This window comes from Eulemur rufifrons, chromosome 5 (assembly GCF_041146395.1).
Source record: "Eulemur rufifrons isolate Redbay chromosome 5, OSU_ERuf_1, whole genome shotgun sequence".
Taxonomy (NCBI): Eukaryota; Metazoa; Chordata; class Mammalia; order Primates; family Lemuridae; genus Eulemur; species Eulemur rufifrons.
The window spans coordinates 4191436-4215155 of NC_090987.1; the positions used below are offsets into that span (position 1 = coordinate 4191436).

Below are 23720 nucleotides of genomic sequence, written 5' to 3' on the forward strand. Positions count from 1 at the left end.
GAAAAGTCTGGGATGGGTACCAGTTCTTTGTTCCTCACTCTTCATGGAATCTTCCATGGCTGTTTCCAGTTCCAGGCCACTGTGGCAACACAGCTGTCTAAGGAATGCCCTCACGCATCAGTCCCCAGTGAAGGAATAAAATGTCAGCTTCTCTGCTCCTCGGTAGCCTTCCCCATCCACCTTCCGCCTTCGTGGGAATAATTTTAAGAACTAAAAGAAATCCAACAAGGGGAAAGGCCATCACGAACCTAGATGAGCAATGAGGGACATGCCCCTTATAATTCCTTTTTGTTAAATTTTAGAAAGATACTTTAATAGTGTAGCAGTTAATTAAGACTGTGGCTCTAGAATAACATTGCCCATATTCAAATTCCTGCTCTTTCACTTGCTTGCTGTGTGACCGTCACCAATTTTCTCAGTAACCTGGTCTCTCTTTCTTCAACCTTAAAAATTGGGATGATGGCCACCCCATGAGATTGGTATTATTTTGAGGATTAATGAGATTATCAATGTTAACATTTCTAGCATAGGGTATGGCACATAGTAAGGGCTTCTTAAATATTGCATGATTTTTCTGGAGATGGTTCCTGCACTTTTATCTATTTATATAAAGAAGAGAACATTCAGAGCCAACAATGTGTCATGGCAGGGAGTCAGCTGCAGGAGACAGAAGACAGGGAACTAAGGAAAGGACAGGGTGTCAGCCAGGGGAAGCTGCTCCAGGATCAGGAAGCGGAAAGAGATGCAGGGCTGTTTCTAGGCAACAGGTGGGCAGAAGAGAAATGCAGGCATGGGCCATGAAGGCCTTTGTGCCATTTGCAATAGTGTTCTAAATAGGAGACTATCTATCTATCTATATATCATCTATCTATCGAGATGTGTTGTAAGGAATTGGCTCACACAGTTACAGAGGCCGAGAAGTCCGAAGATCTGCAGTTGACAGCTAGGGACCCAGGAAATCCAGTAGTGCAATTCCAGTCTGTAAACCAGCTGATTCAAGAGCCAAGAAGAGCCAATTGTTCAGTTCCAGTGAGAAGGCAGGAAAAGACCCATTTCCTAGCTCAATTAGGCAGGAGGAATTCCCCTTTAGTCATTTAGCTTCATTCAGGTCTTCAGTTGGTTGGATGCCACTCACCCACACTCGGGAGGGCAATTTGATTTCCTGAGTCCACTAATTCAAATGTTAATCTCACCTGAAACACCCTCACAGACACACTCAGAGTAATGTTTGGCCAAATGGCCAAGCACCCCAAGAGCTTCAGTCAGGGTGATGCGGTGACCATTTTATCACTTTACATGTTTTCAAAGCTGTGACAAAGAGGTCAGATGGATTTGAACAAATAGCACCAATAGACGAGAGTGAATGGGCTGGGGTAGAGAGTGGCTGAGTTCTATCTAAACGTAACAGAGGAGAATGCAATTTCCAGCATGTGAATCTCCTTGTTTAACTGCTATAAATTGGGGTACATTGTAATGAATTGAAACATTAGAAATATGTGCTTATAAATTTTAATGTATACACATTTATTGTTGGTCTTTCCTAAAATAGGAAATGTAAAATTCATTCATTCTTTTCTCCTTGTCTGTATATAAATTAAATGAACATTAAGGGACTATATATGTGTCAAAAGGCCCCTCTAAATTTTTTTAGAGTAGCTTACAAATTTGATCTTTTTGTTACTTAAGTAGCTTTAATATAAAACATACTCTTTATCTCTTTCTGGTACAAAAGCAAAACAGAAACCATTTCATCTCCTAGTTAGTACCAGATTACTGCCATCTCTCACCAACAAAATAAATTTTGAAACAGAAATTGGTAATTATTTAATTAAATAAAATGAGCTAATAGAAATCAGATCCTAGTATAATATTTGAATTTAATATCCAGGAATTAAAACATTTTTTATTTCATTTCAAATATATTTTAAAATTATTTTTATGCATTTAAACCTTTTTTACCTTTGGCACATTATATTTTATTTAGAAATTTCTCTACATTTAGTGTTTCTTTTTATGCTTAATATTATTTTATATTTTCTGTATGTCTCACCATGTGAAAATTTTAGAGACAGTTGTCAATAAGAAATTTCAGGAAAGGAATTTTAAACACTCAAATTCAAAGAGATGAAATTACAAATATATTAATAGTAAAAGTTTTTATGCTATTATATATTTCAAATCAAAGTTTCTTCTTTTAAATTTCAGAATTTTACTGGGGTCCAACCGTTTTGGTTACATGATTTGCTTTTGTACAGTCTGAGTCAAAGTTTTAAGTGGGCCTGTCACCTAGATAGGGTGCATTGTACCCGTTAGAGAACCAAAATAGAATGCAGGAACATCCATTTCTAGCCTCAGAGGGCCAACTCAGGTTCAAAGAGAAGAGAAATAAACTCTACCTCTTGATGGGGAACTGTTACCTCTACAAAGAGAGAGAGAAAGTGAGAGGAGGACTTGCTGGAGCACGTCTTTGAACACAGAGCTACCTCAGTATGCCCTGTGGCTGTAATACTCCATATGCCTCCCAGGAGCTGCATGCCCTCACCCCCTTCCCCAGCTCTCAAAAGTGTCATCTCATTATGGCATCGTATGTACCAGGTCTATGTGCAGATGAGACTCCATGGGAGCGGCCCATTGGCACAAATTGACGTGTCAGTCTTACTTTTCTTCCTATTCCGTTGGCTTCTTAAAAAATTTTATTTAATTTTATGTATTTATTTATTTTTTTAGAGAAGAGGTCTCACTATGTTGCCCTGGTTGGACTTGAACTCCTAGCCTCAAGTAATCCTCCCACCTCAGCCACTCAAATTGTTGGGATTACAGGCATGAGCCACTGTGCCAGACCTCTGCTGGCTTCTTAATGGAATCACACATTGCTATTTTAATTGCATTGTGTTAATTAATAATAATATTAAATGGCTTATGTTACATTTGGGGGAGCCTTGGATTTCCTCTTGTGTGAAATACCTGTTCAGGACTTTTTGCCTGTCTTACGTTGCATTGTCTTTCTTTTTGTACAGTGATTTGTAGTAAGTCGGTATATATTCTGGACATTGGTGATTTGAAGGTTCTATGTGTGGATAAGATCTTCTTCCTGCATGCAGCTTATCTTTGCATTCTCATTATGATGTCATTTGAGGATTAGAAATTCCTAATTTCAATGTGTTGCAATGTATCTTTCATTTTATGATTTAAGAAATCTTCCCTTAATGAAATAACAAAGATTTTTTTTTACTATCATCTAAATACTATGTTTGTTTACCTTTCAGATTTTGACTTTTACTGTGTGATGTAAAGCAAGGGTTCAGTGTCATTTTGATTACATATGAATACCACGTTTATACTAACATGAGTAATTAAAAAATAGATCATAAAGACAGATGCTGCTCAAGAAAGTTGAGCATTTTTGCCTGTAGCATATGGATTTAAAATTGTAAGTTTCTCTGTAAGCTCTGCTTTAGCAACATCACTTTGTTTATATAGTATTTTATAATAGTTGTTTTATAATACTTCTTTTATTAAATAATTATAATTTTTAAGTTTTTCCCTCTGATAAAATCTGTTTCTAAGACTATAGATTTTTATTTCTCTTTGGATTCTGGAAATATTTCACTGATGTAATAATGACATTGTACCTACATTATTAGATACATGTACATTTAAAACTCTTGTATCTGCTCAGAGAATTAAATATTTTGGAGTTTTGACATAACTCAATTCATACCTAATGCTTTTTTCCATCAGGTTTTTTTTTTTTCATCTTTATAAAAATTGCTACATCTTTGGGTTTGGACTTGTGTGATAATTTTTTTCTGACAATTTCAACATTTCTGTATCCCTATATTACAGATATCTCTTAAAAACAGCACAGTAATAGATTTGTGTTGTTCTTATCCTGTCCTTTGATCTTTGTGTCTTAATGATGCATTTAGTTCATTTGTATTCATATGTCTAGGGTTAGATCAACCATCCTATTTTATGCCTTGTATTTGTTCCTCCTTTTTAAAAAAATTTTATGTTTTTTTCATGCCATTTATCTGCCTTTATTTATTTTTGAAATTAAATTACTCTATTTTATCTTTTAGAGGTTATCCAAGATATCACAATATGCACATTATATTCTTAAAATCTGTTTTTATTGTTTCCTTGAAAACCACAAGAAACTTAGCAATTTTGTATCCCAGATTACCTTCACTTGATTTATATGTTATTTTTGTTTTACTGTTATTGTTTGATTCAGTCAGTGCCCATCTGTGTTTACCCACATATTGGGTATTCTTCATTCCTCCTTGCATCTAAAATTGGGTGCCTAGTATCACTTTCCTTCTGCCTGAACTACAGACTTCAGAGACTCTCTTAGTGAAAATAGACTTTTGACAGCATATACTAATTCTGCGGTCCCCAACCCCCAGGTCACAGACTGGGCCTGTTAGGAATTGGGCCACACAGCAGGAAGTGAGCCACAGGAGAGCCAGCAAAGCTTCATCTGTATTTACAGCCACTCCCCATCACTGGCATCACTGCCTGAGCTCCACCTCCTGTCAGATCAGTGGAGGCATTAGATTCTCATAGGAGTCAGAACCCTACTGTAAACTGTGCATGGATTGTGTGCTCCTTATGAGAATCTGATGCCTGATGCTCTGAGGTGGAGCTGAGGTGGTGATGCTAGTGCTGGGGAGCGGCTGCAAATACAGATTATCATTAGCAGAGAGGTTTGACTGCACAATAAATGTAATGACCTTGAATCATCCTGAAACCTTCCCCGCCCCCACAGTCCATGGAAACATTGTATCCCATGAAACCAGTCCCTGGTGCCATAAAGGTTGTGGACTACTGTACTAATTCATTTATTCCCATAGCAATGCTGTGGTAGAAGTGTAAGCATTGGTCCTATTTCGTGATGAAGACACAGTGTCACAGAAGGGTTGGGTGACTAGCCAAGGGTCCCACAGGCTGCAACTGGAAGGGCTGGAATCAAAGGCCAGCCCTGAAAGCCTGTCTTGAAAGTGTACTCTTAACCACGACATCACACTGATAATAGGAAAGGAAATCTAACAGTTATCTCATTTAAAACTCTTCTTAAGACAAATGCATTACTGAATGGGCTAGACACAGGTGTAAGAATTTAAAATATCTCCAGCATTGGCCTGGATATAACAACTTCTTTTGGTAGCTAGTGATACTGTTTATCTTAATGGTTACAATTGCTCTTGAAGTAGTTTCAGTATTTGTATAAAAGTGCTAATTCCTGCAAAGTAGTTTAATTTATATATTACTAGATTGCATTCCCAGGACCTGGATGCTTAATGTGTCATACCTTAATCTAATCCTACTGAAACACAGTCTTTGAGATTGGGCCCAGAAGCTGAACTTTAATGTGTTCATATAGGGATGTTTAGGCACATTCAAGTTTGAGAATTACTGGTCTACTAATATGATTTATTAAGTACTAAATTCTTTGTCGTTAAATGTCTTTCTCATAAGTGAGTGAATAGTCTTGGAATGCTCACCAATTTATAGTCCTAATTTTGACCTCTGTTAAGATATTATATTAAAGTATAGATATCACTCAAGAAAAATAAAACTAGTAGAGTTTAGTAGAGTTAAATTCAAGTTCTTCTTATTAAAAATCTGGATGTTACCCTCAATAAAATTACCATGTATAAGGGAGCCAAAGCTATGCTATAAAAATTATAATTTAAGGCCACTTGTCGGGCAGGGACTAAAAAAATAGTACTACAGTTCTTGACAGTCATGAGAGAAAAATGATTCTGTGTGGAGATATAGGGGAGATCTTAAATTATGGGAAGAGGCCCTGGAGTTGGGCCTGAAAAATGGGAAAACTTTGATATGCACATATCTCAGAGATGAGCACGCCATCCATAATGGTTGTATTTGGTGTAATAGGAGGTATGTTGCGGCGATGAGGTAGTTTGTTCTCACTTGGTGGTTGGCTCCCAGAGAAAATTTAGAACAGGTCTTGAATGATTGTTAGTAAAGTATATCTAAAACTTTTAGCTTTATTATATATTTATTAACATAGAAGCAATTCAACATTTCTGACAAAGTTGGCAGCTTCTAAGGTACACTCTAGAAAGACCGGCTTGAAAAGCACAGAAGTTGAAATTAGGAAGACTGAGTGGCACAAATGATGTGCTCTGAGTATTATGAAGGGAACAGTAGTGAGAATTGAGGGGAAAAAATTAATATCAGGACGAACACTTAAGAGAGGAATTAACAGGACTTAGTCATTATGAAGTAGGTACAAAGGGGTGGTAAGAGTGAGGGAGAAATCAAGCCAGTTCCTAGAGTTTAAAGCTGGATGACTTCACATTCATTTACGACAGTGACCAAAATTGTAGGGGAAAAGTGGAGAAAAGATAACAATGTCAATTTTAGACTTGATGATTCTGAAGTGGTAAATCAATATTCAGGCAGAAATTTCAGGCAGAACTAGCAGTGAAACTGCTGCCTGCTGTGGAGGTTTGATAGGTAATACTGGATCACAGCTCTGAACAACTAGGTTCACACAGACTCCATTCAAATGCTGCCTCCCAATTACTCATTTTGTGACTTGGGGTGAGTTCTTTAATCTTTCATATACTTTGATTTTCTGTTGTATTCAATGAGAATAATTGTTCATATTTCATATAATGTAGTGATTTCACTACTCACATGCTATACAATTTATCCAACAAAATTCAACCTACAGTAGTTCCTCAATAAAGATGTTAGGATTAGACTTACGGTTACAATTTTAATGCTGCAGTCACCGCAGAAGCACCAACTCCCTTACTAATATTTGTACACTCAGGTCTGCCTGCTTAGACCCCACACACTGTTGAACTGGGCGTCATCTACCTAAAAAGCTGAAATGACAGAGCCAAGAGAAAGGTCACCAAGAAAAAACAAACAAACAAACAAAAAAAAAACCCACCACAGCTTGGGACTCAAATTCATGGATTTATTTATAAATTACTTTTTAACTTAGTCTATAAAATGTTTTAATCCTTTGCTTTGTACCAGTGTAATTCATTGAAGTTAATGAGATAAATGAAAGGTAGTTTGTAGTATAAAGCGTCCAGAAGAAAGAATTTTAGGAAAGAAAGAAAAACGATTATACCAACTAGCAGTGTGGCTGTTGAAAGTTTCTTTTGGAATATGGAAGCAGAAGCTTCTAAGTTGAAGGAAAGCTGTCCTTGGAAAATGGATCCAACAAAGAAAATCATTGGTAGAATGAGAATTCAGAAATTATTCACGGGTTTTGATCACGGGAACAGGTGGCAGCGTTCAGTGTCAGTGGGTGCAGAGTGAGGTACTCAGCTCTGGACTCCAGGTCGGTGGCAAAGCAGTGGAGGATGGCTGAAGCCCCAGGGCAATGATGCCTGGGACTAAGAAGACCATGGCCGGTATGGAAAGGGAGGGAGGTAGTAGAGATTTTACAAAGAATAACTGAAAGCTTTTGGTATGTTTTTGATGAAGGGAAAGTGTAAGGAAGGAATCAAAATTTATTTTGTTTGTAAAGTTTCCAAGCTCAGGTTAATGATGGATAAAAATGAAAAGTCTAAGGAATAAAGCTGAAGGCACCCCATCCATCTCACTCTCTAACCAAACAAGAGAGACCTATTATTTCCTTCTAACATAACAGAACCGAAAAATGATGATATTGATTTTCATTGCTTTAGACCATTACTCTGAGAAAGCCTTGGATTATTTTCACACCTCTTAATGAAATCACCTTTGATGCTCTTGTACTTGAATGACAGGAAAATGAGCAAGGAACTGCAGATTTAGCAAGTGCCTTGATAAACAGCTGTGTCTTTAGCGGCAATCTAGGGGCAAATGAACCGTCTCGAAGTCCTTTTTTTTAATGCAATACCATTTTCAACATCACACAATTGTTTTAATTGCCAGTGGAAATAGTATAGCATTTTTAACAATTCTAAGACTTCCGTTTTTGTCCATATTTATACTGTATTTGATGTGGGCTGAAAATGTTCTTGATTCTTACAATCCTTGGGAGATGATAGATTCAGGTGCCAAGTGGACCTGGGCAGTCTAGTTCCATTTGGAGTTCCAGGATATATCATTCTCCCGTCTCCCAAGGTAGAGGCTACATTTTCTAGAAACAATTCTTTTTCAGAGGCAGAAGGAGGTTAATGAGCTCTGGTCTAACTTCATGAACATGTTGTCCAAAACTAGCTACCCAATGTTATCACTTCTATTTTCAAGTGCACTACCCATTAAAAATACTGGTTTCAGACGCCCATTCAAACTTTCAGAATTGCCACAATAATTGGGAAAGCAGGTACAAAGAGGTCAAAAATAAATACAAAAAATAGAGGTGAAAGCCATCTGAATTTTTTTGGTAATGGTTTACTTCCTCTATTTCTAAAATGGACCAAGATTACTTGATATTGGAGAATACAAATAAATCCTTTAAGTTCTCAGACAAGTGCATGCATCCAGGAAGACCTCTTAAATTGTAAATTGTGATATTAGAAGCAATATTTTTTAAAGTGCTTCATACATATTTAGATTAGCTCAGTTGTATCATTATCTACAATTTGGGTATAATTTTTGAGCTAAATGGATATAAAAGATCTTTTTATACCTAGTATATGATACTATTAATATATCTATCACTATTTGGATATTTGTAAACATGCAGAAAACTCTGTTATGAATTTTGGGCAGGGATTCTCCAACTATTCTCAAGCATTTGAAGAAGTAAGATGAACTCGTCTTTAATCCCAAAGTTAAATGTTTTTCAGTGAAAATAAGTTCAGTATGTAGAATAGCTGATAAGGCTATATCAATAGTGTTTGATTTGTAAATAATTGTTATAAAACAGCAATCATATTTCAGGTGCTTTTATGAATTGAGATGATTTTCATCCATGTGTCACCAAGAAGTTTAAAATATAAATTGTATATACATTGGATAATTTATATTTATGTTGCATTTTATACTTTAGCAAATCTCCATTCCATCCATTAATAAGCTGATATTTCCAAGTACTCTGTTTTGCACCAAGCCCAGTTGATATTATTTTTCCCAATCTTTTATAAGAAAGGCAACTGATGTCTTAAAGGTGGAATTCTGCCTATAGGTATTATTAGATGCATGCAGGTTCAGCACATTAAATCTTTCGGGTGAATTGTTCTTTAAGAAATTAAGTATTTGACCTACTTTTTGGTTGCATCTTTTGGTTTTGCTTTTAAATCCATTTTGTTTAACATAATATCATTGCAAAAGGATTTTTCTTCTTTTTATTGCTTGATTGGCATATAACCTTTTGCTCTTTTAATTTCAACCTCTCTATGTAAGAATGCATCATGTGTGTCTTTTGTGAGAAGTGGGTAGCTGGATTTTGTGGATTTGAAAAGCAGAGCAATGGCTAGAACTCAGATATACTCAGACCTTGGTGAGGGGAAAAGAATTGTGACTTAACAGTAAGGATACATTTACTTTTAAAGACAGAATGTGGTAACTTCAGCCCCCTGTCCAGACTGGCAGAAATTCATGCCATTTGGACCATCCCATGGAGTTCCCTAGGTTTGATCAAGCAGTGCCTCACACACACTCCGTGCCAACCCGCTAGTGGCAGCGGCACTGGGCATTTTGTGTTTGCTCTGCTTCCAGTCCCAGGGTGGCTGCACTTGCCCATGTGCACGGCCGCTATCTGGCATAAAATCTCTAGTGTCCTTGCCAAGGGCACCAACAGAAGAAGCTCCCAAAGTTTTCAATTAGAGGCTGCTCCAACTCTGTTTAGAAGGAGCTAAAGCTATCAAATGCACTGGAAGCCAAAGGACCTTGTCTTGAAGCTACATCTGCATGGCTTGTACTGCTTTACTGTATCCTTCTTATATTTAACTGTGACATATAAGGCTTCTTCACAATGCTTGCATTTAAATCTTTAAATAGTAATAATAAAATGGAGAAAGCACAACTTTTCTTATAAAATATTTTGTTTCTTGGTTTTCATCAACATAATTGATTTAGTTTACAGTGGCATGAATGGGATGGAAGAGGACCATGCCAGTGAGGATAGCAACAGCCACCCTCTACCTGCGCCCCCCCCAGCCCCGCTAACCTGTCGTGCCACCACCATCTCCAGCTCGTGGTGCGTCAGAGACAGGGCATTCTCCTCCTCTGCAGCCTCGTGCTATGCTTGCTAGCCTGGGTCCTGAGGCAGTGCAGTTAGGCATTTGTAGACGCTCACATAGCTCCATGAAAAGTTACATCTTGCTCTCAATTTTCTGGGCATCAAACCTCAGATCCAGTCCCATCCTACCAGCCATATCATCACCTCCAAACTCTCCTGTGGTCAGCACTTCCTCTCTCTCCCTGGTTCTAAACAACGCTTTTTGTGCATTTCAATAAACATGAATGGATATTAGGAGAGGTGTGAGTTGTGGCATAATTGAAAGAAGGCGGTGGAGGTATTTTATCCACTAACCATGTCGGCACCACAGTTGTGCCAGGAAGAAATGCCCTATTAAGCCAGTTCTAGTGAAAAAATGGTTCAGAAGATAGACTCATTTATTTTGAGTTCCATGTGATTTAGGATGTACTCACTGGGTGAGTGAATGAGGGTGTTCCGAGACAATTAAGGGGGAAAAGGGGATTGCTAATAACAAGTAAGAATTTCCCTGGTTGCCCTTGGACAGAAAAAAAAATTTTTCTATAATAGCTTATTCAAATATACAAACACCAGTTTTTGGAAAATCTAGGTTCATTTTTGTTTTGTTTTGTTTTTTTGTCTTTATCATTCTTATTCTGCCCCTTTTTGTTCTTCTGATAAATTTTTTCTTTCCTCTTTCCCTCTCGCCACGTTTTATTATTATTATATACAATAAAAAGACATTTCTCCATAGAGCAATACTATTGCCTTATGACTGTCCATCCCAAGTAAGCATCGCAAAAGCCGATTTAACATGCACACATAAAATCCAGCTTGTATGTGTTTACATTATAAAAAGTGCTATGTTTTCTTAATTTCTTTAAAAATATGAATACAGGCCCATGAGGAAACTTCATATATTATAGTTAAACAAATAAAACAAGGAAACAAAGCTGTACAAGCCATTCAAATATTAATACTATCTTTAAGGACTTGAACATTTCTTTCCTATATATCTCATAAGTTTTTATTTCTGAAATTTATATATAAGTAAATATTCTGTTAAATTAGAAAAAAGAAGTCAAACTCAAAATGAGAAGCTACAATTGACAACCCCATATTTAGAGAAAACAGTACATCTTTAAAAGAGGTTTAAAACATTGTGTTATGAATTTTATACTACAGTGATGCTGCTTCTAGACAAGGGTGAAATAAATCAGATTATTAATATGATTATGTACGCTATTTTAGTGCTGTGCTTTCAAGATATTTTTGTAATTGATTTTTTAAAACAGCATTTTAAATTCAGTCAAATAATTTCAAAAACTACAAAAACCATGGTTTTCAATCTTGGGAACGAAACCTAAGGGAACCACCGTGAGGACTGCAGACAGGGAAAGAAGGACGGAGACAGGAACACGGCCGCGGAAGTGCACAGTTAGTTTCTATGCAAGGGTTGTTTCCACAAAGATAAGTCCGCAGATGCGGCAGGTGCTCAAAAGTGACTAGGAGATGTGGAAGTGAAGACTGATTGGGGACCTCACGTCCAAGAAACTTTATCTGGGAATCGAATGAGGGCAGGGAACAATGAGTCGACAGTGAGAAACAAAGTAAAGAAAGTTCTTTGTTTTCGGAAAAGGGACTTGAGTCAATTTGTTGTCTGAAAGGGCACAGATAGCAGAAGGTAGGTTGAACACTGGTAGAAGAAAGGCTAACTCATGTGCTAACTGCTACCGGTGGGGTGATTAGGGAATCCCGAGGACACATGAAGGATGAGACTGAGAGAAAGGAATTTTCTGAGACAGATGGTAAATAGGTAAGAATGAGGGTGGATCCAGATGAGTCTACAGACTGGGAGTGGAAATTTGAGTAACTTCCCAACTCATGGAGTGTATTTGTCCCTTGAAATAAGAGAACTAAATGTTTTCCTTGATTTTTTTTTTTTTCTATTTCATTTCCAATATCCAATCCATCAGCAAACCTAAAATAATTACTCAGGGAACACGTACTGCAGAATATGCAAATTGGACCAAATTTGCTTTTGACCCAAAGATAATCCTATGCTTAGAAATCAGCTAATCACAGGCCCACTGGGTTTCAGGCTTGAAAAGAACATCACAGGTAATTTAGTCAACCACTCCACCCCCAAACATACACAATACTTGGTTCCCTATGGCAACATCTAGCACATCTCATCCTCAACTTTCAACACATAGTTCTAGTTTGTTCCTTTGTAGGACAATGAACACCATCTACCTTCTTATGTGCAGCTTGAGCTTTGAAATTCATTTTTGAAATATTTTAAACATATGTGTATTTTTTAACCATAGCTCCAATATCAGCTTTAGACATATTTGTCCATGCCCAAAAGTTGTATTTTATCTATGTTTTATGTATAAAATTGTTTTAAGTCATCTCATTCCTAATTCGAGGGAGGAGGACAACCAGTAGAGAGCCCAGAGCCTAGCAGATGAGATGGCATTCTGAACATTTGTAGATCTGGAACCAAGAGTGACTTTTTGTTTACAAATTTGGGGATATACTATGTAAAAATAATTAATAATATTTATAAATCCACCTAGAAAATGACAGTGTGTAAACCAGGAGCTAGATTGCCTAATTCTCATGTCAAGCCCTACTGCTTATCTGCTGTGCACTCTTAAGCTAGTTACTTAAAACCTTTGTTCCTGTTTCCCTCGGCTGTAAAATAGGCATAATATTGTTATTTGCCTCATGCTATAATGTTAACGTATAAATAATTTATCATATTTAAAGTGATTAGAACAATATCTGGTACATATTAATTATTGCAGGAGTATTTTCATGGATCTAGTTAAATTAAAATAACTTATGAATTAAAACAAGAAAAAAAACAAACCTTGTTTTAGTTTTGTTGATATATTTCAAACTCTTATCTATACTTTTCAGGTATAGAGAATATTTGAGAAGCCTTGTGCCTCATAAAAAATTTGATTCATTTGTAATTTAGTTTATATTTTACAAAAATTCTAAAAGATTGTCTTTATAAACAATTGTGGAATGCTTAAAACATATAAATTATTCTAAAGTCTGCATTATCTTTTGTAGTATAAATACTAATAACTTCTACAAAAATACTGGATTTATTTATTTTTTCTGCCCAATTAAGGAATGTTTTGCAATTATATATCAGAGCCTTATTATTTCATAAGATTTTTTAAGATGATTATGAACATTGTAACATGACTTCAGTTTTTCCACATTTTACTTGTGATTTATGTGATAAAAATGTAACACATTCAAGGCCACTTAAAAATTCTGGCCAATTACCCAAAGCCAAAACAAATAATGGAGATTGTTAGGTATAATGGACTATTTAGTTATAGAAACCTAAACCAACAGCATCCTCATTTTAACTGAAGAAGTTAAGTCTCAGAAAGATTTAATGATTTGTGCAAAGTTCTAGAGACAGCTCTGAAACTATTTAGGTTTTAGATCAAAACAAGTTGCATTTTTCTAAAATTGCTAACCTCCATTTTTTTTTCTTTTATAAAATGAAAATACCTCTGATATGGTTCAGTTATAGTCTAATCAGTTAAACAGCAATTCCTAGAAAGTCCATTTACAACGTGGCGAGCAGTGTGGAAACATCTTTAGATTATGAAATAAAATCATTGCACAAGCCTGAATTATTAAATTGTGACTTAGAGTTCTGTTGGAAGACAGTACTCATGATACAAAGATTGGGTTGATTAGGGCAGAAGTTCAGAAGCTTTTTGTTTTCAAACTCCTTTCCTGTCTTAAGAATTATTGACAACCTCAAAGTGCTTTGGCTTATTGGTTATGTTATTCAGTATTATATTGGCCATTTAAACTGAAAACATTCTGAATAGTTATTTATTAAGTCATATAAATTACAAATAAACCAATTATGTGTGAAAATAAACAGCAGATTTCATTAAAACATTAATTGATCTTATGATATTATTTAATAAATATTAAAATATTAATTAGAAGAATGGCATTATTATATGTTTTGGCAAATCCAGTGTCTTGCTTATTAGAAGACAGCTGGATTCTCACATCTGCTTATGGATTAAATCTGTTATGATGTGTTGTTATGGAGGAAGCGGATGAAGAGAATTTGGCCTCACAGAGATATGTAGTTGAAAAAAGGAATAATGTCTTAATAGCCTTTTGAGATAATAGTGGTTATTCTTTTATACTACACCAAACCTCCACTGGTGATAAATTCTTAAAGGTTAGTTGTACCAGGGAGTGTGAAACTATATCAGTGAATTTTTTTGTATTCTGTGGCATTAATATCCATTGATGTATTTTCCTCTTTAAATGGCCCTTTTATGCATGCATGATTGTTTAAAATTATGCATTATTTATTTGGCAGTTATTGGATTACTACTATGCAGAACTTCCAAATGTTGACACATTTCTCCATAAAATATCAAAAATCACATGTGTTCATAACAACAACAATCTCATTTAAAAATTCTCTAAGTATTGGGAAGCTGTCAAATGCAGAGTAGCAACTATTTCTTTCCCTTGAAGCTTGAATTTTATCATTGGCAACAAATATTATCAGTTGTTTTTCTTAGAAATCAACAAATTCATTTTGTTCATTTTCAAGAAAATGTCTGCCAAATATGCATATCTGAATAACTGTTAATATGCCTTTCAAGGAAAAATGATGCTCCATGAAAAAAGTGGCTAGTTCAGCTCACAATTGAAGCAATTGCAAAGGTGCTTTTTCTTAAGAAAACCATCATGCAAGTCAGTCTGCAGCAAAAGTACCTTATCCGCACTTAATGTTTCATCCTATGGGATATTAAGACATTTACTCAAGATTCTAGATTTAAAAAAAATAGTTTTTAGTGCTTCATCAAGGAGATTTTAAGTAAAATTCCTTTTTGTCTGCCTTACAAATACATAGCAATGAATCTGCAATGAATACTGGCTGCCAAGGTTGATGCCACTATCCACCATTGCTTTTGCTCCATCAGTGCAAATGTCAACCCAGATGTTCTAGTATGAGCCTTAAGATTCAAAAATTACTCAAAAATCTGAATATTCCAACACTACTTGCATTTGTTGCCAAGCGTTCGCATAAAAGATGATCTTTCATGATTGGCCCATGCTGGCACTGAACCAATTTAATCAAAATAAAAAAGCCCATTCGTGTCTGCACATTCGTACGTTTCTTAGATGAAGGTAACGTTCTGCAGACAAGGTATTAACTCTGTCTTTTTGTACTAAGACCCAGGAGGAGAGAAAAGAAAACGAGAGACAGTGCTGCTTTAGAGAGGATTGTCGAGGAAGGCCTTTCGGAGAATATAATATTTCAACCGACAACTGAAGAATGAGAAAGATCCAGCCATGTAAACCCCGTGGGGAAAGGCACTGCAGACAGATAAAAGAGCATGTTCAAAGGGCCTAGGATGGGAGTGGCCTTGAGTGTTGGAGAAACAGGAATGGGTTACTGTGACTATAGAGGAAAGAGTAGGGACCAGCAGCTGGGGGCCAAGTGGTCAGCGGCAGAACACACAGGGTGTTATAATCCGTTAGAAAGAGTCCTGGTCTCATTCTAAGGACAATGGAAAGCCAGGTGAGTACCATGATTTGATTTATGTTTTTAAAAGTTTATTTAGGTTGCTTAGTGGAGACTAGATTTAAAGATAGATCTAGAGTAAAACTACTTTATTGTTCATCTGCATAATAATTTATGTCACTGCCCCCAAACGACCTTGGGCAATCCATCAGTCTTTATAATCTTAGCCTCAATTTAGGTTGTTTCAGCAACAGCATTCTGTTATCTGTTTGTTTTTGCTAGTCATATGGGCCATCTATAATTGTGATATTACTGGTGGCTAATACAAATGAAATTGCAAAAACGATTTTTTTTTCCTAAAGTTTTGTTTTTAAACCATCAGTACTATCACTATTAATACAAAGACAAAAATAAATTTTCAATTCCCAGAACTGGCATTTCTCTCAGCATTGTCTGGCATGAGTTATAAAAATGACAAATGTTAGCCTTCAAACTAGAAAACAGAATATCAACTACATTTCCACAGAAATCATGCAAACAGCAATGTCAGGCTGAAACATTCTAATCAAAAAGGAGATAACAAGTATTAATAATGAATATAATTCAGCATTATTCTTAATAGCCAAAGGGTATAATGAATAACAAAAAAAATCTAGATAACTGGAACTGTCAAGCTTGTTGTAAAAACAAGAAAGACATGGATGGGTCCCTGTAATACCAATGAAACTGCTTAATGATGACAAACAATCTAGTGGTGCTATGAAATCATAGTTTGTACACAATCTGTGTTAAATATATATTTATTGGAATAGTAATTAAATATCCATTGATTCAGATGAAGGAAAAAAATTCCTTCTAGGAGGTTATGTTGGTCCAAATTATCTATGATGCCCTCATTTCTGCATCTTTCATGGAAATTGCAGAAAAAAAGATATTTTTTCTTTTTTTTTCTGAAACCATTTTTAAAAACTATTTTCAAAAAGCTATGCAAATGAATTTGTATCTTGATTCAAAATCTATTAATACTTTCTAATTGTGTCCTGTAACAAAATGAGTCTCGGCCGATACAGTCAGGTTGTAGCGTGGGTGACCCTGGCTCTCAGTTTCAGCAGGTCAGTCTACATCTCTGTTCCACAAAACAGAAAACAAACAAACAACAAAAACAACCTTTAAGGAAAATAACTAAACTAACACAAATCAGCCTGCAATTATAAGTTTGGTGCATCCGTGCACACAGACACACAAAGAAGCACAATTAGATACACATGTATTTAACATACATGGTCTTAATATCCAGAAATAATTTCCTCCAGAAAGAGTGCTACCTCTTCACACTGGAGTGATCAGTGTCTCACAAGATATATCTACAGTCAAAAGTTTTTTACTTCATACCTAATACCATAGTAATAACAATGAATTATTACATCTCACAATCAGCTTTTATTTTTTTTTATTTCAGGAAATTATGGGGGTACAAACATTTTGGTTACATGTTATGACTTTGCCACATCCCAACCATGATTTGAGACGTGCCTTTTCCCTCCCTACAACGCTCACCACGTCCATTAGTTGTGAGTTTACCCCCTCCCAACCCCCACCCCCAAAGAATATTACTACTGTGTGAGCACCTTAGTGTTGATCAGTCAGTGCCAGTGTGATGGCGAGTACACGTGGTGCCTGTTCTTCCATTATTGTGATATCTACTTCGGAGGATGGGCTCAAGCTCTATCCAGGAAAATATAAGAGGTGCTAGATCACCATCATTTCTTATAATTGAGTAGTATTTCATTGTATACATATACCATATTTTATTAATCCACTCATGGATTGACGGGCACTTGGGTTGTTTCCACATCCTTGCTATAGTGAATTGTGCTGCTATAAACATTCGAGTACAGATGTCTTTTTTATAGAATGTCTTGTGTAGATCTTTCACCTCCTTAGTTAAGTATTTTGTCTTCATTGTAGCTATTGTGAATGGCCTCGAGTCATTGATTTGACTCTCAGCTTGACTGTTATGGGTATATAGAAATGCTACTGATTTTTGTACATTGATTTTGTATCCTGAGACTTTTTTGAATTTATTTATCAATTCCAGGAGTCTCTTGGTGGACTCTTTGGGGTTTTCTAGGTACAAGATTCTCTCAACGTCAAAAATTAGCTATTACATGATTCCAAAGAGTCTGATACAATCATGACTACAATGCACACCCAAAAACCTGGATATACCTTGTCTCTATTTATTATGATGAACACTTTACCAGAAGCCTTCTAAAAGGCTCATCTTTGTATTTCATTGCTGCATACATATCTCAAAATCAATTACAAGAAATGGGAATGAGACCCCCATTTTTGGCTTACAGCCATTAGGAAACTTTGAGGCTTATGATAAAACAAGCTCTCTCTGAAACACATAAATGATCAAGGAAAACAAATACCTGAACTCAGAAGAGGAACAGGGAGAGTGGGTGTTGAGTTGACAAGATAGAATACTGAGGAATACTTTGAAAGCTACCATGGTGTGAAATTTTAGAGATGAAAATTTAATGGAAACAAGATATTTCAGTCAGCCAGAAGAGAGGAGTCCTAGATTTTACATCTTAACTTTGTGCTTCTAATATTCTATTTGAAAATTGTGTTCCAACAACAGAATATTTTGAATCAGACAAAAGAATTGTATTTGGAATACATGAAAGTTGACCCAAACCTTGAATTATCTATGGGTACATTTTAAAGAAAACATCTTTTGTCCAATTATGGAGTTACAGATAATGAGTAAGATTTTGATTTGATAGTAAGATGCAGGAATTGCATTAGGTTTTTTAAAATGGTGTCTTTTGTATTGAGCAAAACCTTACAGTAAAACTATAACATATAAATTAACATTTTGGTCCTAATATTATTATGCACTATTCATTTCGCCGTTTAATTTTCCCCAATGTGTTTTTAAGGCAGATTCCTGGATAATTTAATGGCATATTACTCAAAATCATTGCAAGTAATAAATGCAGAATAGGACTAATTGTCTTTCTCTCAATTTTTAAGATCCCGACTTTAAGGACCTTGGAGCTTTGAAACCATTACCAGGTTGGTACAATAGATATTTAATACTGTTCAGAGGACTTTGTATTCTGCTATGAAATATACTTTTGGTTTATTATTCAAGTTCCATTTGTGTGTGTGTGTTTGGCATTTTGTTATTTAGTGTGTGAGTTTGAGATGGGCGGTCCTGAAGGAATTGTGGAGTCCATACAAATTATGAAGGAAGGCAAAGCTTCTGCTAGCGAGGCCGTTGATTGCAAGTGGTACATCCGGGCACCTCCACGATCCAAGGTTAGTCTTAATATGGAACCCAGACTTGACACCGTACTTAAGAAGTATCTCTAACATGCATTGCTTTGAAGCAACTGGACATGCTTAATATATTTCAGAGTACAGTTGTAAGCCATGATTTTATTTTGGCTTTGAAAAGCAACTTATTTTCTCCTGCCCAATCTAACGTTCAATGTCATAAATAACAATATGCAGAGTGTGTTGAAGAGATCATTTGATAACCTGGACAATAGACTTTCAGGTAAGTCTACCTCTCTGAAAAATGGATTGAAATGTTATGCCAGAGCCATCGTTCTAAGCATAATTACACTTATGCTCTTATTGTTAGAGCCATTTGTTTGTTTTCTAACATAAAATTATATCTATGGAAGAAATTAGCTGGGGCTTACAAAATCATGTATGTCGGCATATAATATACAGGTGTCACAAGGCTGGGGGGCAGTGATCCCAGCACCTGGGAAAGCCCGTGCCCATTCGAAGGGGCAGCCTCCACTCAACTGCCCCTTGCATTCCTTGTCTTTGTTGTTATGAGAAAACGGGTCCTACATTACCACGTCCTCCGTCTTTTTCATAATACACTAAAAATGTAGGTTTTTATATTGATCACCCTGATTTTTAAATGTTGCAATACATTGTAAAAATTATAAGTATTATATGTATTTAACTAAATTTGTTGTGGGCCAGATTCAGACTGAGGCCACCATTTTGGAACCACTTCTATAGAATAAGGTGAAGTAGACATTCATCCTATTTATGGCAATATCTTCCAAAATGTTGAGGATCATCATTTTGCACCAGTAACCCTCATAGGTACTGGTTGATTCATTGCTTATTGATTCATTGCTTATTCTCCTTTTATTCTTATTCTTCAGTTCTAAAGTTACAAGAAAACGTTATTGATTTATTAGATTTGTAGTTAGCTATTTATTGAGGTTGAAACGGTTTGTTATTTAATTAATTGACTCAGTGACTTTATATAATCTCAAGCACTATGCCAGAGAAATGAAAAAGCACACCAGCCCCCATCCTCCAGTTTTTAGTTTTGTTTCTAGAAAACTATGTAACAAATTAATCTAAGCAATAAGGTAATATCATTGGGGTATTCATCAGGTGTAACAGAGAGAAAAAAACCACATATGCCTGGTAGGGTAAGTCAAAGGTAGAACCCAATAGCAGTCAGGGTGTTGGCTGAGAGTTAACGAGAAATAGGATTGTGTCAGGTAGGTGAGGTGAGAAGGCTCTCCAGGCGGAGAGAATAGCACCTGTGAAGTCATGGACTCATAACGGAGTCTGCTTTTTCAGGAGTTAAAGTAATTGCGTGTGAAAAAGCATTGAGATGGGAGAGTGTCGGGTTTTTATGCTGAAGGGCTCTAGGCCTCCCTGAAGAACTAGGACTTCTCCCTGAGTGCTTTTGTGATAGGCAGAAGAAGGAAGCAGAAAAGTGACATGACCAGACTTGCATTTTAGGAAAATAGCTTTTTCCTTTGAGGAAAAGACAGAGGAGTCAACACCGCAAGGAGAAGACCAAGCAGGAAGCTGTGGCAGGAATCCCAGTGTCTGAGCCTGGGTCATGGTGGTCGACCATGAAGGAAACATTAAAGAGAGACATGGTAGAATTTGGTGACTGGATATTCATGCTAAAAAACAAAGAAGCGTCATCTTTGAGGGTGTTGATATTTCAGGAAATATTTTTTTGTCTTTTTTACTTGATGCTCCCTTGAATGTATCTCTATCGTTTGCATATGAAATGGAATTGTGGCATATTTTTTCCTAATTTCCAATTACAGAGATTCGGGGATTTTGGTCCAGGTTCCAGCTTTTGACACTTGCAGTTCTCTTTGCATCTGAGAAAATCTTTGAAAACATTAATTGTATTATGAAGAAATATATTCTTCTTCTTCTTCTTTTGTTAGTCCAAAGCTATTGGTAACATAAAACCATCAATACCTACCACATGGATTATAAAAGAGCTAAACTGCAGTTTATTATGCTCTCGTTCATAAAATGTGTATTCATAGGCAAGTGCTGTTTAATTTTCCTTAAACTCTATGAATGAAAGATTTTATAAGACTTTCCTTCAACAGAAAAGGTATGTGTGGCATCTTGCTGTCATAACCAGCACCTTTGTCACCACAGTGCTAAAGAGAAAGATTTCGTGAGAGTGTAAATACACATCTTTTTCTTCCAGCTGGTTAATAAATAGGCTGTCTTTTGTACAATCTCAGAACAACAATAGCGGGTGTACCTGTCTGTTACGAAATTTGGCACTCCGTGACCCAAAGGGGAAGCAGCCTGCAGAGCTGGACAAAGATGGCTCTTTTGTGACAGGCTTTCTCTGTTAAATTAAAGGTTAGAGGAGAGGAAGTGGCTTTGAATACTGCGGAGAAAAGCAAGAACTGGAGATTACTGCCTATGTGGGCTTTCTATTTTTATGGAGCTCCTAGCAGCTTATGAGCACAGACTATCAAAGTGTGCGTTAAACTTGAAATGGCTTGTGGTGACTATTTGATGCCGGTGACTGAACAACATTGCGCCATCAAAGTGCTAAACAGTTCAGTTGGGTGCTATTAAAATTTATATAAATTACAACATATTGCTTTTCAGACTTTTGACAAATAGAAAATATAATGTCTGGTATCTCCTTTATTTGAGAATAGTAACATAGATGGTCCCCTTTAATTAGAATGTGATTAACCCAGATTTCTTAGAATTTGGAAAACCAAAGCCAGAGAGAACACTGAAAGTCTGTTACTGTCTAGATCATTTATAAGATGAATAAGCTGAGTCAGGGCAGCGAAGTTCAATGTGGGCTAACAACAGGGTGTAGAAATATGCCTCTGTGAGCAAGTATTTCGTACGTACTCAGATACTAAAGCAAGGATGGCATAAGGATCTTATGGCATCTGGTTCTGACTCTGATTCAGGAAGCCGCCAGTAGAAGAGAATAAAGGGAGTTAACTCTAACTGTCGAACCTTAACTCCATCAGAGCTGGGCTTTATTTATGTGTAGATGCCCAGTGTCAAACAGAATGCCTGTTATTCAGTTAAAACTCACGGAATAAATGAACTGATGTAGTTCTAGAAGAAAAGTCATATAGTGATCTTCAAATATTTGAAGTACAGTCATATGAAAGAGGAATAAGATTTAATGTCCATAGTTTTAAATACTGAAATTTATTTGAATATTTGAAACTAGAGAAATATAGCTTTCAATTTAATGTAGAAAAGGTTGTTTTGTTTTAATAATGGAGATCAAATGGGATTTCACAGGAGGAATCCAAGCAGAGTTTGGCAGAGACTTTGTATAATAATTAAAAGTCAAGTAATGTTTTGGCATAGGTAACATGAAAGTCCTTTCAAAACCAAAATTCCATGACTCTGTGATAAGTGACTTGCCCAGATATTTGGCTGGTCATTAATGGAGTTGGAGCAAGATCAACACCTCCTAACTCCTGGTCCGGTTTGATGTAACAAAACCACACTATTTGATGTAATAATCAAGTTTTATTTTTAATTTAATTTCTGATACTTTTTAAATATAATTTTAATTGAAAAATAATAATTGTTTTTGGGGTAGAATGTGATGTTTTGATATATGTTTCCATTGTGGAATGATTAAATCAATCTAGTTAACAAATATATCACTTCACGTATCATTTGCTAAAAATAGATCAGAGACAGAGTCAAAAGACTTACAAAAATGTACAAATGAAGGTAATTAAATTAATGGTTAATGTTTTGGGATAATAAAACTCTAGCTTTTAATATTTAAAAATCATTTAATATTTCAAAATAATTTTTTAATTTTTCTACTCAATTCAAAAATAGTTTGTGTCAAATTATAATCAAGTGTGCATAGAAACTTGACAAACATAGTAAGTAAATAGACTTTTATAGTAATGTTGTGTTACAAGTGCTAAAGTTACTTATACAATGAATGTGTTACAGGCAGAATCCTAAGAGGATAGCCAAGACTTCCAGCCCCAATCCCTGGGGCTGTAAATAGGATAAAATATCACACACCGGACTATGTTAAGTTACCCAGCAAAAGGGATTTGCTGATGTGATTAAGATTACCAATCAGTTAACTTTGGATTAATCAAAATTAGATTAATCACCTAAACCTAGTCTAATCACATGAGCCCTTTAAAAGCAGAGAGATGTCTCTGGTTGGAGTGAAGGGAGAAGCCAGAGAATGAGAGAGCCTAGGAGTGAGGGCGACCCCTGGTCAATGGCCATCAGGAAAACAGGGGTCTTGGTCCTAGATGGCAAGGATTTTCTCCCTCACTTGCCCTTAGCAAAGAACACAGTCAAGCCTGGAGTACTTCTACAGAACTGAAAGAGTATAATTGGATGTTTGTTTAAAGCTGCTAAATTGGTGATACTTTTTATGGAGCAACAGAATATTAATGCAATATACTAAGGGTAGTAAATGTTATTAACTACAATAAGTATTAAGGATTCTAAAGATTGACTGTGCCCTCATTATCTCCAAAAATGAGAATAAAATTAGGTAAACAAAGTGAAAACTTATATGGGCTAGATAACTACCAATGAAAATGGTATGGTTCAACATTTTTTAATAAATGAAATCTCATTTTTGTACTGTCGGATTTTAGACAGCTACTTAGATGGACTTTAAATGCTTTGATATTTGTTTATGCATACAAGAAAATCATTTTAATATTATTATATCAGAATTTGTTACAGTTTGTGTGTGTT

The 23720-nt window shown here is 35.9% G+C and overlaps 1 protein-coding gene across 1 annotated transcript in view; it reads left to right on the forward strand.

The window, feature by feature from the left end:
* The window catches only part of NETO1 (neuropilin and tolloid like 1), a 109826-nt gene that overhangs the window by 41255 nt on the left and 44851 nt on the right, over positions 1-23720 (forward strand). Inside the window, exons 5-6 of the mRNA XM_069467872.1 lie at positions 18711-18752; positions 18871-18998. Of these exons, the coding sequence (XP_069323973.1) occupies positions 18711-18752; positions 18871-18998 (170 nt within the window). The remainder of the gene's footprint in view (positions 1-18710; positions 18753-18870; positions 18999-23720) is intronic.